Source organism: Musa acuminata, chromosome BXJ2-4 (genome assembly GCF_036884655.1).
Source record: "Musa acuminata AAA Group cultivar baxijiao chromosome BXJ2-4, Cavendish_Baxijiao_AAA, whole genome shotgun sequence".
In the NCBI taxonomy this organism is placed as follows: Eukaryota; Viridiplantae; Streptophyta; class Magnoliopsida; order Zingiberales; family Musaceae; genus Musa; species Musa acuminata.
Window position 1 is genome coordinate 47414635 of NC_088341.1, and position 17626 is coordinate 47432260.

Consider the following 17626-nt stretch of genomic DNA (forward strand, 5'->3'; position numbering starts at 1 on the left):
TGGCCATCGTCATCATCAGCATCACCGACAATTACTTCCCTGCCAATTCCCGAACCCGAATACCCCAAGGCAGAGGCGGAGGGCGGAGGGCGGAGGCGGAGGCGGAGGCGAGGATAAAACGAAGACAAGAAAAGAATGGATCTGCAGCTAGAGGAGTTGCAGGCCCTGTCGATGGCGGACGTGGTGCGGGAGTCGGTGGCGATCCCGCGCGGCGCCCCCCGCACCTTCGCCCTCATCACTCTCGCCCTCGTTTTCCCCCTCTCATTCGCCATCCTCGCCCATACCCTCTTCACCCACCCCATCCTCCTCCAGCTGCAGAGGAGCGACGCCCCGGCCTCCGACTGGCTCCTCCTCCTCCTCTACCAGTTCGCCTACCTCCTTTTCCTCTTCACCTTCTCCCTCCTCTCCACCGCCGCCGTCGTCTTCACCGTCGCCTCCCTCTACGCCGCCAAGCCCGTCTCCTTCTCCTCCTCCCTTGTCGCAGTTCGCCCCATCTTTCCCCGCCTCTTTCGCACCTTCCTCTGGGTTGCCCTTCTCATGCTTCTCTATAACCTCGTCTTCGCCCTCGCCGTCCTTCTTCTCCTCCTCTTCAGCCCGCTCCAGGGCTCGCCCTCCCCGCTTTTCGTCCTCTTCTTCGTCCTCGTCCTCCTCGCCTTCCTCGCTGTTCACGTCTACATCTCCGCCCTCTGGCACCTCGCCAGCGTCATCTCCGTTCTTGAGCCCCTCTGCGGCCTCGCTGCCATGGCCAAGAGTCGCGACCTCCTCCGCGGCCGCGCTCGCATGGCCGCCGTCCTAGTCGTCGCCTACCTTGGCACATGTGGCCTGGTTGGCGCCCTCTTCCGTGCCATCGTCGTCAAGGGACCCAACGAGGAGGGCAGCCTCGGCGTCACCAGCGTCTCCGTCAAGGTCCTCGTCGGTGGTGCGCTCGTCGCGGTGCTCGTCATGGTCAACCTCGTCGGCCTGCTCGTGCAGAGCGTCTTCTACTATGTCTGCAAGAGCTACCACCATCAGCAGATCGACAAGAGCGCGCTGTATGACCATCTGGGTGGCTATCTCGGTGAGTACGTCCCGCTCAAGAGCTCCATCCAGATGGAAAACTTCTGAACAAATGACGGCCTCTAAACGCAAGTAACTACTCTTGGCTCTCGTCTCTTATCTATACGCCAGTGTTGCTTCTTTGTTACCGCTGGAGGAACAACAGAGTGTTTTAGCAGCTTAATGTGAGAAAATAGCGAAGAGACATGGAATTTATGAATGTAGAGAGGTGGTAGTTTTTCAGCTCCTAGTTTTAACTTTGTTACCTGTGGTTTGTACTTTCAAACATCTTGGTTGTGGGAAATGTTCATATGACAGCTGCTGGTGCTGTCTCATTCAAATGAAAATGTAATAATCCACTGGATATTTCCTTCATTTTTCTCTGTAATTCGTGTTGATATTATATCTTTTGATATTTACAAATTGACATGTTCTTAGTGAAACTGGAAGCATGATGAAGTAGAATACTCGAGAACTATGGTTAATGCTGATTTGTCTAAAAGCTGCTCCCCCTCTTTGAATCCGAATCTAGATATGTGTAATTTTGTTCCCTAGTACTTTTTTCTGCTTTCTTATATTTGATATTGCTGAACTGGCTTATATGTTTGTTGGGAATGACTTGGAAAGATGTTCTTCCAATGAGCGTTCTCCCTATGGGTTGTTCCTCTGTATCTAGAGTTAACTAGTTGTATGGGAAGTTCTTATTACAAGGCTGAATGATTATAGTTTGTGTTGCATATAGTTCTGTGTCTTGAGATAACTGGGTCAAATGAGTGTTAGAATGACTTCAAAACAAGGTCTTTTTGTTTAAAGCTTTCAATTGGATCATGCTTTAGTTTTTTTTTTTTGTCTTTTTTGAGGTATCATTACAGAGAGTGACTTCTTTTGAGTGTTCTTGAAAAGTCTTAATATATTGTTTCTCTTTTTCCAGTTGCTCTATTTTGTCCACTATGTTTTTCCTAATAGTAGCTTTATATATTACTTTCTGCAAGGATCAACCATCTTGTTCTTACTTGCATAAAGGTGGCTGATTTCTATCTTTGGAATTACCCTGAACTTTCGGGTGTAAGTAATTGTATCTAATTGTGTATAACTTTTTCTGTTAGCTTAGTTTGAGTACTTTGCACAATGGAGTTTTGTTCTTATGACATTGAGATTAGATACAGCTACTGGTCTAGCCATCAGCAATATGAATATTGCTATCATCATCCAAAGAAGTAACAAAATACAACGGCAGAAAGGATGTCAGGTACACATGAATCATGCATTAGAATGTGTTGTGTTTCATTTGTCCCTTATCTATATCTTGGTGTTCTTAGGTGGAATAGATTTACGATGCTAGAACAATAATTTGTTTAGCTGCTCAAGCTTTTACTAACCTGTTGGAAGAAAGTGAGTAGCCTTTGATTCTTTATTATTAGGAATGTATTTAGACCTGCCAACTCAACATGAATGAGCTGGCCAATGTGATCCCAACTCTGCCTCCATAGGTAAGACTACTCCTTCCCCTAGTTCTGTTCGTCCAAAACTTTGTCGTCATTGACATAACATGAGTGCCACTTTAGTTGTTAGTGCTGCATTCTTAGTGTCGTTGGGTCTGAGCATATGCCCTGCCTCAAGAAGTTTTGGAACTATTTAGCTTCATCCTTAGTAATCACATTTAGTAGATGAAGCTGAAATATGTACTGATTTAATCAGTCATGATAGATAAAAGAGTATAACTATTGAATCTCGGATTTTGATGATGAAATCAATTGATAAAGTTATGATCTAATCAGCGTTTGAGTGATGCAGGACTAACTTCGATCATGGAAAGACAAATCGATTGAAGAAGGAGAATCAGACGTTGGGCTGGAGAGCATCATATCAGAAGATTGGTTGACGTGCTGGCAGAAGGACTTCGTGCCATGAGTTCGGGCATCGGGCCAGAAGGATCAGACATTGCGCCAAGAAGATTGGATGTTGCAGGAGGTCAACATGTCGATCGGATGTTACGGGAGGTCAACATGCCGATCGGGCAATACGTCGAAGGAGAGGACGATACGTCGAAGGTTCGGACGAAGTGCCGGATGAACCAACGACATGTCGGATAACATAGTATTCTTGTCTTGTAATCGGTTGTTCTTAATTGAAGTAGTTTAGGTTGTAATTGAGTTGGTTTTGGGTGTAACCATGCCAACTCAGTTAGGGGCCCATTGGGCCTAAGTCAGGGTTGATTTGGGCCCATTGGAAGGCCCATTCAGTGACCCATAGTTGGGTCATGCGGTGGAACCGCCTATGAGTTGGAACGTACGAAGTGTACGTTTTCTAGAAGACTCGGCGATGGTATCGCTAGTGTCAAGCGGTGGTATCGCCTAGACTAGTAGTGGTACCACCCAGACACAGTCTCCCAGATTGTGTCAAGCGGTGGTACCGCTAGCAGTTAATGCTGCAGGCAGTGATATCGCCCAGCACTGGCGATGGTATCACCAAGACCTTGGAAACCCGGGATGAGATTTTTTTTTGCTTTATTTTTTAAGTCATTTTGGGTCTATAAATACCCCACTAATTCCTGCTTGGAAGAGCAAGAAAAAGAGTGGAAAGGGGAAAGAGTCCTTGAGGAAAAAATGTTATAATCTTTTTTAAAGTTTAGAGTCTCTTTCTCCTAGAGTTAGAAGTTTTCTAAGGGAGGAGTGAGGTCTTGTGTAAAAGAGAGGTGTGAAGGTTCTCTCCTAAGCCTGAGAAAAGGAGAAAGAGTTATAAAGAGGTTAGTTGATCTTTGTCCGTTGAAAAGAAAATCGGTAGTGAAAGCCGGTGGCCTCGAGTGAAGAGGAATCGGGAGTGGACATAGATCGGGACGATCGAACCATTATAAATCGATTTGCATTTTCTTTATGCTTTTCATTCCTATTACAAATTGATTTACTTGCTCACTACTCTTACAAACATTTTTAAGTTAAAACGCATTTTCGATACGGGTTTGATCGCCCCCTCCCCCCTCTTAGTACTGTTTACGGTCCTAACAATAACAACAAAGAACCTGACCCGTTGTTGTTGTGGAGATTTCATTAAGCATCCACATTCTAAATCAATAACAGTTGACATTTCGGTCTGTTTGGAGCCTTTTAGTCACCGCTGGAAATATACTTCCTACCATAAGGAAATTTCAGCTCATTATGTTATCATTTGTTCCATTGCACATGTAAGATTATTCCATAATCAATAGATATGATGGACTCGAGACACAGACCCTGGAGGAGATACTAAGTAGCTAAAATTTTGTAGCTAGGTGATGATGATGCATTGTGGTAAAACATGATAACTAAATGATATTATATACTTAATTGAGTGGACCAGAGATACTATTTTTCTTGATCGAAAGAGGCAAACAGTCCGCATCGACTTATCACAAGCCAGATAGTATATTCTCCTAGAATGAGCTATGAACGAGCTAATTGAACTTTCTAAAATTTGCTATTGAAATCATCGTTGGTAGCAGATGGCCAAATCAAGTGCTTTAAAAATCATTCCTTCTAGCATATTCATCTAGTCTGCATTGACCAGCATGTTATGAGGTGTTACGTCGTGTGAAAGAGATGGAATGTTGGAAGGGATAATGAACAAACAAAGGATGGTGGACAAGAGTGATGTTGTGATTTCTGACTGGAGATGTAAAACTTTCCAGACCTGATTTCCTTGGTATTAGCTGAGAGTAAGAGTAAATAACAAGTCATCTTACTTGTCAGTTTAAGTAGATTTACTCTTGCACCAAGTATTACGAGTTGGTGTAGGAGTAAACAGTCCAAAACTGATTTCCTAGGTATCCACTGGAAGTCAAAATACTTGGTGTAAGGGTAAATCTACTCATCTAGTTCACTATATGACTTCCAGTCCCCCCTTGTCGCATACCAAAAGAAATATATCAAAGAATTAGAAGTTGCATATTACTTGTCAGTTGCCTCTTTATGCATATTATTTTTCCTTCTATGCACTGTAGGGTTAGTTTCTCTTGGTATGGCTCATTTTTCTATAGAATCCCCACCATAGTACTAGTGCCATATGAAAGGGAAAGAGACCAACCAGCAGAAAGGTATTGGGGCATTGTTTTTCGGTAGATTGTTGAATATTGCATAGAGTTTATTTGAACTGTCATTAATGGACGTTTCGATAACTGGTTTTCCTTCTTTCCTTTTCCTATGTTGTAGATTTTCCCTATAAGAATAAGACTACTTTGTAAATCAGAAAATTTTCCCCCTTTTCGGTCAAGGTTGTGTCTCTGTCTGGAATGCAGTCTTAGAATAATCCTTGAAATCAAATTGTTCATGTTGGGGAATTGTGATGGTCATATAAATTTTTGAGTTTGTTGGTAGTTATCAATTAGTACTTAATGTTACTTGGATGTTCTTGATTTATATCATATGTGAGGGTATAAACAATCTGAGATATTGCAGCATAAAATATAAAATTCTGTTTTTTTTTTCAGAAAGGAATAATATTAGTGTTCATACCACAAACTTATGCATTCTTCGTGATGGCTTGGAACTGTTATTAGAAAGAACAAATTCTAGCAAGTCCACAAACCATTCTAAGGAGGCAAGTTTAGAGACCGTCGAAGAAAGCAGTGACCGGTGATGGCCCTGCAAATATTATCACTGATTCTTGCGCCCTAAGAGCAATGGGTGATTTTTTGTTCTTCTGTAGACCATTTTATGATTAATTAGTTGCCTTTCACTTGTGTTAACACCAAAATTGACATGATTTTTTTTAATTATATTCCTGTGTGGACAGCAGCTTATGCTTTTGGTAAATGGAACTTAGTTGTCACTATTTCCTACCACTCCTGCTAATGATGTGCCTCAACATCACCTGCTGGAACTTGTCGGAGTTTGTATTCATATACCGCATGGCCATATGCATGCTTGATGATGTAGTGAACATGTGTTCGCTTATGCGTGTTGGTATTCATTATGCTTATCATCAACAGGTAAATTTACACAAGGGTTTGTGGTTTTCTGAGTCGCTCAACAAAAGCTGTTTAGCTGTATGGATGTGGGTGTGTGTGTCGATTGAAAACATGTTTTTGTTGCATAAATAAAATAAATGGTTTTGATTGTATGTGTGTGTATATATATTGTGCTGTTTAGAATAAATCAGTATCTCGAGTATGGCCATTAACATCCAAACAAGTTGCAGCAGGTCACACCGCGGCGAGGCCAGAAAGGAAAGCGGGGTTGGCAACCGGTCGTTCCTTCATGTTGGTTAGTACCTCACTCACCGTTGTTAATTGGAACAGTATTGTAGTCTAATAGCCATGTAAATCACATACCACCAATATGGCAAATTAATATCTTCTGCGGTCACTGTACTCGTCGTGTAGCAAATTAATCTCGCCTATTAATCCGGTCTTGTTCACCTATCACTCTGCTCCACCGCATGTATTTCCAGTAAATTGCCCTTTTTTAGCCTTTGCTTCTGCTCGATGCCTCCTAATAATAATATGTTACCGACGCCAGAATGCTTTGATGTTAATTATATACGTATCGAATGTAGTTTTGTCTGTTTAATCTGTCATCGCGCTTCATCGTGGCGTCTCCTCGCTGCTCGTACGCCTTTGAATGTACCTACGTCTTTGGGCCGCGACGTGAACCGGAAGCCTCCCGTTTTAGGCGGTCGGCTTCGGCAGCCATCGAACGCCGCCGGAATCTAACCTCCGGCGGCTCCCCATGGCGGCGGCACCGTCCGATGGCCAGAACTCCAAGGGGAACATGTGGGTCCTGGATCAGAAGCTGGATCAGCCCATGGAGGAAGAGGCCGGTCGGCTCCGCGACATGCACCGAGAAAAGGTACCGATTCCTCTTCCTACGTACCCGCGTGCGTCGCCTTCTTCGGATTCCATGATGCGGACCTGCATGAACGCACGCAGAGGTTGACGTCGGCGGCGATTCTGCGGCTAGCGTTCCAGAGCCTGGGCGTCGTTTTCGGAGACCTGGGAACCTCTCCTCTCTATGTCTTCTGCAACGCCTTCCCTCGGGGGGTGGACGATCCGGAGGACGTGGTGGGAGCTCTTTCTTTGATCATATACTCCCTAACGCTCGTCGTGCTCCTCAAGTATGTTCTTGTGGTGTTGAGGGCAAATGACAATGGTCGGGGTAAGTTGATGATCTGCGTGTTTAAGTTTCTCTCCTTTCTTCTCGTTGAATTATTTGCTCAATTTTTTAATTTTAAATGGTGTTCTTGAAATGAACCCCTGGATTGTATTTAGAGTACGTAGACTTCAGATTTTTCCTCTGTTCTGGGTTGTTTGATCAACTCATTTGTTCCGTGGAAAAGGTTATGCAAGTAAATCGAGCAATGTTTTCTTGCACGTTGCATCTTAGTTTGATCGATTTCCTTTCGTACACTTTGCTATGTTAGAGACAAAGTGCCAGAATCCCTTTTGTTTCTTTGTGCCTTTAATTTAGATGATCTAGTGTTTAGCTTTGTTTATGAGGAGGACCAGAGGTCAGTGTTACAAGCCTTCAAAATCTTTGCTTGATAGAACCCGACATGGGCATGGGATGGTTTTCGAGTTGGAACCTTAACCGTGGCAATTAATGTAGGTTGGCCCTGAGATTTTGCTTAAACCTAGAGGTTTTTTTTCTTATGCGTGAGTGCGATCTCTTTCTTTAGTGTTATATATGGTTCAATTTAAAATTAGTGAAGTTATATTTCTCTTAGCTTCTGTTTCTTTTACTTGCTCTCATATGCCATGTAGAGTTGGAAGTCACCGACACTTTATCTCCTTACCCTTCATACTACTTCAAGATTCCCTTGACCCTCCATAAACCTCTCTAGACTACTCTTGACCCTTTCGGAAACCTATCGAAACCCTTTGATCTGCCCAACAAAAATTGCTACAATCCATAAATGGTTTAGCGAACATCATTATGATGTCTGAAGCCAACATGATCGATTTACTTTGCTGATCTCCAGCCTGAATTTTATAGAGGAACCTTTGTTTACCTTGAAATCATCATGAACAGAAAGTCCAGCATCAGAAGGAAACCTTACCAACATTGATGCTTTCTTTCATAAAATAGCACTGTTACTTTCATCTTTGTTATTTGCTTCCATAATACTTTTCGATTTTTAGCTCATCTGTTACTTTTGCTTTTTTGAATTAGATCTATGAGTTTTTTTAACCCCCCCAAAAAAACTAGATTATATTACTGAAGAAACAAGTCTGTTACATTGTAACCCATGCTTCTCGGAGCACAAAATATGACGAAGCTGAGGATGCAAATTATCCTTCGAAACTCCACAAAAATTGCTGTTCTTCGCATATTGAGCAAACCAATGAGTGCTATGGGTGCCCTCTCTAAGAGTTAGATCAGCCATTGCAACACATTCCAAGATTTTTTACCTCAGCTATATACATGGTTTTAAAATGTCAGTTGGACTGGTATATGCAACTGACATTTGTGGATCCGACCAAGCACTTGAACTAGAAAATTCAGCTTAGTACCATTCAGTATCCTTTTTTTTTTTAAAAGTTATATGGGTAATACAGGTAAGCCATAAGCCTACTGTTTGATATAATAGTACTGCACTGTATTGGTTTGACAGGTAGTCATGATCTTTTAGATCGTCCAACATCATATTCTGGCATGTCCAACTTTTTTAATAATATATGAGGCTTCTGTCAACTACTTATCTAACAAGTGCTTGTAGCTTAATATTTTCACGCTGAGTTAATGTTAAGTCGATATAGTTTGTACTTTGGCCTCTTGTGTGCTTCAATAGGTGAATGTATTGATCTAGTCTTGGATTTTCTGCTGTCGAACCTTGCCAACCCTAAAGATATTAGGGTTAGAAAGATTTTCTGTACAATAACCAATTACCACAAAAAAGACTCATGATTTTCATCAATGGGCTACGGTACTCAATTCTTAGACCCAAAATTAACAGAGTTGGTAGATTTATGAATTCTGTATATATTTTTTAATTTGAGAAAACATGACATACTTTTCATTGAGCAGTGGTAATATAATGCAGAACTGTTATGCCCAGCATTGAACTTCTTATAAACAATGGATCTTTGATGAAATTGTAAACTAATTAGCTAGAAAATATTGCTTCATCCCCATGTTTGAACAACTTCAAAGTAAATATTTTCTGCAGTGGTAACATCGAATACATTGCTATCTCATTCTATGTTTAAGGCATTATGTTTTTTCACCTTGCAGGTGGAACATTTGCACTTTATTCGCTACTTTGCAGGCATGCGAAAATTAAAACTATTCCAGACCAACATCGGACAGATGAAGAACTAACAACCTATAGTTGCCAGACATATGAGGATAACTCACTAGCAGCAAAGGTCAGGTGGTGGTTGGAAGCACATGCATACAAGAAGAACACTATCCTTGTTCTTGTTATTATTGGTACTTGTATGGTTATTGGTGATGGAATTCTCACTCCTGCTATATCAGGTTATCATTCTACTTTATTAAATTGTTTGTTAAACTCGTTCTGTATTTAGTTACTATTTTCACATAGCTGTTGATTATCAATGATGTAGATCAAGCAATCCAGGAATATAAATGAAAAATTAACAATTGCTGATATTATTCGACTGAAGATCTTATAGGATGGAATAACTGTTTTGTAGCTGGAGTTTGTTCGACACAATAGTTTTAAAGAAAGGAAAAAGGATTAGTAGTATCACAAATTGGAAAATCCAGACATCAAAATTAGTCTGACAATTGAACCTTTTCAGCAGTTCTTTATTCTGTATCCTCTGCTCTCTTTGTTGTTTCATTAGCTGGCTTCCAGTGTCATGATTTATGCAGCAAAAATAAAAACAGAGAGTCAAATTGATTGAATGAATCTAATATTTGAATTTTAAATCCATTAATTAAACGTGTAAAAGGCTGGATTTTGGTTTTGAACTCAATAAAATGCAAGCAAAAAATCTAAAATAAAATATATCAAACCTATGACTCATTGAGGATTACAGTATATGAGCTGTCTAACTCTAATCAATTCAATTTTGCATCACTAGATCTCTGTGGCTTTAAATTCACAATATGAAACGGAGGATCATGAGATATAGATGCTCACATTGGTTTAAACTTTAAAGAACATAGACATGCAAAAAGAGAGTAATCTTAAAGTTTGATCTGTTGGTGAGGAAATTTCTATTAGACTTAATGGATCTAGAAACATAACTATCAGACTTGCATTCAGTTTTTACTTCTAGCAATTCGGTGATAATGGTTACTTCAAACCAGGGTTTGCCGTACCGAGCCATACTGTCCGGTACGGGCGGTATGTACCGGTCCGACAGGTTTTCGGTACGTGGACCGATGGTTACCGGTCCGAGGTACTGTAGCAGTACTGTAGCACTGTAGCAGTGCTACAGTACTCGATACACTCAGGTGTACCGCTCGGTACACCGTACCGTACCGGTACCGAGCCCAGGTCGAAATACAGGTATGGTACGGTATTGTGAACCTTGCTTCAAACATCAGTACATATGATTTAATAGCTGATGTCAATCTTACTCTGGTTAAAATACTTGTCAGTCATCTGAATAAGAAACTTGTATACATTGGCAGTTTTATCAGCAGCAAGTGGAATCAAGGTGAATCACCCCGAGAGAAGTAATGGTACTTCCATATCCATAAAATTTTATTTTATGTGAGTATCTCATCTTTGATGAAATAGATAAAATGTTAAACCTTTATTTCTGGGTTAAACTTTTATACAGAATTGATTAAAATACGACTATTGTGGAAGTGATAATATGCACACTAAGGGATGCCAATGCTTGACATGTAAAATATAGAATACATGCTATCGGTTAAACAATCACTACTTGCGTACTAATTACTTTCTCAATTTTCAAATGGGCTATTGGATTCATCTTATAACGTCACTTAAGGACGAGATTAGAAGGGCCCTAGAGATGATTTCAAGGCATCTCCTTATATTGAGATCATTGATCATAGATGGGACAGCCAGATGTCCCCGGATATTCACACTATGGATCTAAAAATTATTACTCTTCAATTTAATTTTTAAAATATATATTCAATGCATGCTTGGTTTTAAAATTTTGCTATTACCATGTAGCATATTATATTAATTCAGCATACCAGTAGTGGTGTAATCTAAAGACTGAACTGGAGTTGCTCAAGCTGTCCACAATGTGATATACAAACTTGAGCCAAAAAAGTGCTAAGACAACCAATGCTATAATGAAGTCATACCAAATTAGTGATAGATTTAATGATAGTTGGTAACCTGACAGTAAGATATAGTTCCTAAATTGTCTATGTCGTGAGAAGCTTCTGGCATGTCTTTGGATAACATTGCAATAATATGTCTGTATTAGATAGGTCTAAGTAATATACCAATATCCTTGTAATTTCCCTTATTTTTACATTAAATGATTGTTTACTTAATAAAACTATTAATTGTAATGTTGCAGTGGTGATTGCAATTCGGAGGCTTGAGATTAAATTTGAGAAAAGTTGTAATTTGAGTCCTAACACATACCGCGTTATTCAACTGTTGCAAAAGTAATTATGTTTGCCTTGATCCACATGAAAGTTTGCAAATGGCTGTCATATAGACACTTGAAAAATTTAGTGTACATGCACTATAACATATGTTTGAGGTTGTACTGTGCTGATAGTGATAAGGAAGCAGACCTGAGGTAGATTCATTCAAATTCCAATTTCATAATGATGATTCGATTGTGTTTGTTCAATAGAGAACTTAGGTAATCGTTTATTGGATGAGGTAGGGGACTCAACTTCCATCTTGATTCAATACCAAGGCAATACAAGAAGAGGAACAACAGGGTCGCAGGATATCGATCGATATGGGGAAGAGCAGTGACCATACATGGTCGGACTTTGGGCGGTCAATCTACTAGTGGTTGTGAGCAAGACGTTGACCATCTACAAAAGGGTCTAGCGTCTTAGTCAATTGATCCATTGACACAATTGATGAACAACAAATTCAGTTGGGTAATGAGACCTCCCTCGCAGTCCATGCTCTGTGAGGTCCATGGAGATAGCAGTGACATGGACAACAGTGCATTGATCAATGATAGTTGACAGGGTGGTGGATAGCTTGTTCCTGCTGCTCATAACTAAACAAGCGGGGCAGGGGGACTGAGGAGCAATATCTCACATATGCCACCTATAATACATATCATAGAGCATGAGGATCCATATGGCTCGTTTATGGCCACTGAGATAAATAATAGGGGAAAAGAATGGATGACTATGAGGAGGTGCGATAGACCTTATATGATGTTGACATCGAGAGGAATTTGTCTTATCTGTAGCTTCTTATTACTGTGGATCTCATGACCAACAAATGTATGGTGATAGTTGGTCTTTTTTTCTATTGTGATACATTTTATGACACACGACAACAGTGACAAGAGCCACAACTCCAGTAGACCATCCTATGGAGTCAATTCATATCACAGTCATACTTGTTGTAGGTGCCTTCTACCAGATGATTTGTTTGACAATAAGGCAATGACCACCATAATGTTATTGTATCAATGACACACTGTTTACTAGCATCAGATGCCTCCATGGAACTAGTTCCATGCATAGATCTTGCAAGCATACTATATCAATATGTAGTCTCATCAAATTGAGGACCCTGATTCACCTGCTGTCGACTCATGTTGGTGGTAGGAGCAGTGCAAGGTATTCACTGCATATTGCTTGTTGACTTGGGAGGTGCACAATTTCAACTATTTTGCTGTACAGATTTTTTGTTTAGAACTTTGAATACCTTACTGATAAAACCAAACTAGAATACGACATCTATTTGAGGTACTATTAATACAAAACAAGCTTAAATTTTGTGCCTTTGTGGCATGAAAATTATATTTACATGTCAATGAGTACTATTATGGTGATGGATATGTCTTTCTGATAATGTACAGTCCCCATTGCTAATATTTGCAGAAGCTTTTGTGTTGTGGTTAAATACAATCTCCTTGGATAACTGGTTTTGCATGAACCACTTGGTGGTGCCACTACTGGGTCCAATAAACAGCGGGCCTTGAGGTCCTCAAGATAAAGTAAATATATAAGGAGAAGAAAGAGGTTGGCAATACTTATAAGGTTAACTCACTGACTGGTAGAAACAGAGATTAAGGTTTCAGGAAGGCTAACTGGCAATTGAACTGGGAATATAGGTCAAGGATGTTTCCATTACGTGGCTGTGATTTACATTAAGGGGCTATTAGAGTTCAACATATGACTGCATGGTTGTTGCAGAGTCATGGAGTTTCATGTCACTTGAAAGCTTGGCAGTATTCCATGTATCATGTATAGATTCCTCGGATAGAGTGGCACCTTGATCCTTGAAAATAGCACAATGGTTAGACTGTGCAATCACATCATGTAGGCTACAGTGAGCAAAGAGGTTGACGTTAGTTGCAAACTTTCATTTGTCTTAGAGGTGATGGTTAAAAAAAAAAAGAAAATTTTTATACTTAGTTTATCTCTACACAGGATGGAAGATAAACAAGTTTATTTTATGTAGTAAATGTATTATAAGCTTTACTTCTTTTATCATATGGGAATGACTAATCTATTTGTGTTGTCACTCTCAATACAATGCAACAGATGCAATAATAATTGTAGCCGTCATCATATTGATTGGTCTATTTAGCATGCAACACTATGGTACAGATAGAGTTGGATGGCTTTTTGCTCCCATTGTCCTCCTATGGTTTGTTATGATTGGAGTTATTGGTGCTATGAATATATGGAAGTACGATCATTCAGTTCTAAGGGCTTTTTCTCCAGTTTGTGTATATTGGTACTTAAGACGGGGACACAATATTTGGACTTCCTTGGGTGGAATAATACTAAGTATCACAGGTCAGCTCCATTAACTGTGTTGGAATTCTGTGACATTTATGTGGACTTACTCTGTGTACCAAAAATGAAAAATCTCGATCAACCATGAAATTTCTTTTACAGGAACAGAAGCATTATTTGCTGATGTGTGTCTTTTTCCTGTGCTTGCTGTTCAGGTACTCCAAAGAGGCAAAGACTACTATTTTTTCTAATTACAGACTACTTTATTAAGTAGAGAGCAATGTATACCCACCTTTGTAACAAAAATTATTCTATTTTAGTGTAGCTTGCTTTCACTCTAGTTGTGTTTCCCTGCCTTCTATTGGCGTACGCTGGACAAGCAGCATATATTACGAAGAATAAACATCATGTAGCAGATGCATTTTATCTTTCTATTCCTGGTAAATAATGGTTTCTGACTTCTCTAGCATAGACCACTAGATAGTTTAAGTTCTTTTATATATGGTGTTTTAACAAATGGCTTTTGGTGCAGATGTCATATACTGGCCAGTGTTCATTGTCGCAGCTGCAGCAGCTGTAATTGGTAGCCAAGCCACTATCTCCGCTACCTTCTCAATTATCAAGCAAGCACAAGCACTTAGGTGCTTTCCTAGAGTCAAGATTATTCATACATCAAAAAAAAATCTAAATCAGATATACATTCCAGATATCAATTGGGTTCTTTTGATTCTTTGTATAGCTGTTACTGCTGGATTCGGAAATAAAAGTCAGATTGGAAATGCCTATGGTGAGTTTACCTTAATTACATTACTTTTCCATGCACATGCATAGATATACTTGTACATATCTAAATAATTGATTTAGTAAATTTAAATATAGCTAATAAGAAGTGTCTCCAAAATGAAATGTGACATTACAAATGATATGTCCATGCACATGTATATGTATTCTGGTACATGTCTGATTAATTGATTTAGTGAGTTTGACCATAGCTTATAAGAAGCTTCTTCAAAATTAGTTAGTCTGGCTATTTTGGAACATATTTGCTGGACTTCACTGTAGCTTCTTCTGAACAAATTTTTTTTCTCTCTTATTATGTTTGAAGTTTGGCTATTCTGGAGCTTATTTGTTGGAGTTTACTGTAGCTTCTTCTGAACAAATGATTCTTTTGTCTCTCTTATTATGTTTTCCCGTGTTCTGTCATTTAGCACAATTGTTGACTTGGGTGTAAAATAAAAGGAAGATAATGTAATCATGTGCTTCTCTCAGAATATCATATCTCGACCTATCTGATCTCGTTCTACTTTATAGTTTGGCTCCTTCAATTCATCGGTTAAATGCTGGATATGTGAAGGAAAACTACCATTAGTTCCACCTCTTTTCGGGGACTGCTAGATGTCATAATGAACTATTAGTAGTGCCAAGAAAACCTTGGAAGTTTACATTCACTGCATAATGCGCCTGATGTACAATTATGTTACAAGTTAAGGTTGTAAACAAACAGTATATAATGCTTACAGTGAAATTCACTTGGTAGTATAATGCCAAGTCACTGATGATGAATTTAGCCTCAAGATACTCAATAACAAATTTTATTAGAATAGAAGTAAAAACTTGAATGTAGCAGATTTATTACACCCTAAGAATTAAATCATTGTATAATATCATATGACGATGGTATTCAACTTTGGGGCACATCTCATACAGGTTACATGTGGGCACAGCATAAGGAGACTGGGAATCAATCATATGCACAGGTCCTATATTCAGAGCAACACATTGTTGGCTTTTTGGTACTTTGTTGACATCTAACAGGCATATTATATGCTTCTGGATTTGTGTGTCTGATTAATCTACTAGAGCCAACAAATCTCAATCTTTACCATACTTGCAATTGTATTGAGCATTATTTGTTAAAAACCTACACCTTTTTACTATATATAATTTTGTTACACAAAGAGCACAACTAGCATTTCTAGAGCTTGAAGTTAGTTGTAAGGGTCTAATTTTTCTATCCCTTTCTATTACAAGATTATACTTAAGTTGGAAAAAACTGTGACCTGATAATCATAATTCTCCTTTGTGTTTTGTTAACTAGTTCAGTTGTCGGTCAATCTACAGTCATATGTTGATCATTTGGAATGCAGCATATTTCTATTTGTATGACCTGCAGTTTGTATTTCCATAATCTACATGCAGGAACTGCTGTTGTGATAGATATGTTGGTAACAACACTCCTCATGATCCCAATTATGCTGTTGGTATGGCGGAGCCATTGGACCCTTGTCACTGCCTTTGCCAGTCTGTCATTGCTTGTAGAGCTCACATATCTCTCAGCTGTACTACTGAAGGTCGATCAAGGTGGTTGGGTCCCTCTTGTGGTTGCAGCAGCATTTCTCCTAACAATGTATGTATGGCACTATGGTACCAAGAAACGATACGAGTTCGAGATGCATAGCAAGGTCTCTGTGGCATGGATTCTAGGACTGGGTCCCAGCTTAGGCCTTGTCCGTGTTCCTGGAATAGGCCTCATATATACAGAATTGGCCAGTGGCGTTCCCCGTATCTTCTCTCACTTCATTACCAACCTCCCAGCCATCCACTCTGTTGTGGTCTTTGTTTGTGTGAAGTACCTTCCGGTGTACTCTGTTCCTTCAGAGGAACGGTTCCTAGTCAAAAGGATCGGACCAAAGGATTACCACATATTCCGCTGTGTTGTGAGATATGGGTATAAAGACCTTCACAGGAAGGATGATTTTGAGAAGATGTTGTTTGAAAGCCTTACTTTATTTGTTCATATGGAGGCCGTGGAGGAATATTATTCCGATTCCACTAATGTGGTTACTACAATGAATGGCAGCACATCATCTTCTGCAGTGGATTTGACACATTCATCATCTGTTGATTCAAGTGTGCCTGTACAATCATACCAGAGTGACTGTCAGGTCAGGTCATTTGGACGAAATGCGGATCTGACCGTGCATGAAGAGTTGGAATTTCTGAACAAGTGTCGGGATGCTGGAGTCGTGCACTTTCTTGGGAACACAATAATAAGGGCTCAAAGGGATTCACATTTTCTCAAGAAAATTGCTGTCAATTACATATATTCGTTCCTCAGGAGGATTTGCAGGGAGAAGAGTGTCATCTTTAAGGTTCCCCATGAGAGTCTGCTAAATGTTGGGCAGGTACTCTACGTATAGATTCTCTGATCTAGTAATATGCATTGGTTGGCATGCACAAGAGCAAGTGTTTAAATCTACCTTCGTTGTTTTCGGTATGGCGATTGTGTGAATCACACTGTAACCAACACAGAGTTGCAATAAATACCATGAGCATGAGCAAGAAAAATGCTGTGATGAGAAATCCAGTAGAAAAATCATTTTCCTGAGATTTCCATGAGGTCAGCTTTGAGGAATTTCTTTGATCATATTATTGTGACTGCCTTTCCGAATGAATTTATGTGTGGCATCCTAACTGATATGACTGCATATTTGATTGAACAGAAGGGATGTCTTGAAATGTCAAGGATGTTCATTATCTAATTGTTCATGATATATCACGTGATGTATGCCTGAGTATTTCCCTGAGTTTTTCTTCTTTAATATTTCTAACAATAGATAAGAGAATATAGTTAAATTGGATGGACAAGAAGTTTCCTTAATTAAAAGTTTTAGGTATTTTAGATTAATTATTCAACAAGATAAAAAGATAGATGAAAATATTATTCATGAAATAAAAACAAGATGATTAAAATGAGTAAAAATAAT

At 39.5% G+C, this 17626-nt stretch overlaps 2 protein-coding genes across 3 annotated transcripts; both read left to right on the plus strand.

Moving 5' to 3' along the window:
- Positions 1-25: 25 nt before the first annotated feature.
- Positions 26-1278, plus strand: LOC135611352 (uncharacterized). Its single transcript, XM_065107082.1, has one exon. The coding sequence runs from the start codon at positions 136-138 to the stop codon at positions 1102-1104; it is 969 nt and encodes a 322-aa protein (XP_064963154.1). The 5' UTR covers positions 26-135; the 3' UTR covers positions 1105-1278.
- Positions 1279-6590: 5312 nt separating this feature from the next.
- LOC135611351 (probable potassium transporter 11) lies at positions 6591-17423 on the plus strand. 2 transcript variants are annotated; one of them, XM_065107080.1, is made up of 9 exons: positions 6591-6857; positions 6938-7163; positions 9240-9485; positions 10614-10664; positions 13662-13919; positions 14022-14074; positions 14185-14299; positions 14392-14646; positions 16059-17423. In XM_065107080.1, the coding sequence occupies exons 1-9, from the start codon at positions 6738-6740 to the stop codon at positions 17057-17059; spliced, it is 2325 nt and encodes a 774-aa protein (XP_064963152.1). In that variant the 5' UTR covers positions 6591-6737; the 3' UTR covers positions 17060-17423. The 2 variants fall into 2 exon arrangements, with proteins under 2 accessions (XP_064963152.1, XP_064963153.1); XM_065107081.1 differs by lacking the exons at positions 13662-13919; positions 14022-14074; positions 14185-14299 and having other exon boundaries at positions 16059-17196.
- Positions 17424-17626: the final 203 nt, after the last annotated feature.

What these genes read in the sequence shown, in the direction of transcription:
- LOC135611352 (XM_065107082.1), top strand. Translation starts at nt 136, where the DNA reads ATGGATCTGCAGCTAGAGGAGTTGCAGGCCCTGTCGATGGCGGACGTG.
- LOC135611351 (XM_065107080.1), top strand. Translation starts at nt 6,738, where the DNA reads ATGGCGGCGGCACCGTCCGATGGCCAGAACTCCAAGGGGAACATGTGG. An exon ending in GGCAAATGACAATGGTCGGG is followed by an intron (nt 7,164 to 9,239) that starts GTAAGTTGATGA and finishes TTCACCTTGCAG; the next exon opens with GTGGAACATTTGCACTTTAT. An exon ending in TCAGATTGGAAATGCCTATG is followed by an intron (nt 14,647 to 16,058) that starts GTGAGTTTACCT and finishes ATCTACATGCAG; the next exon opens with GAACTGCTGTTGTGATAGAT.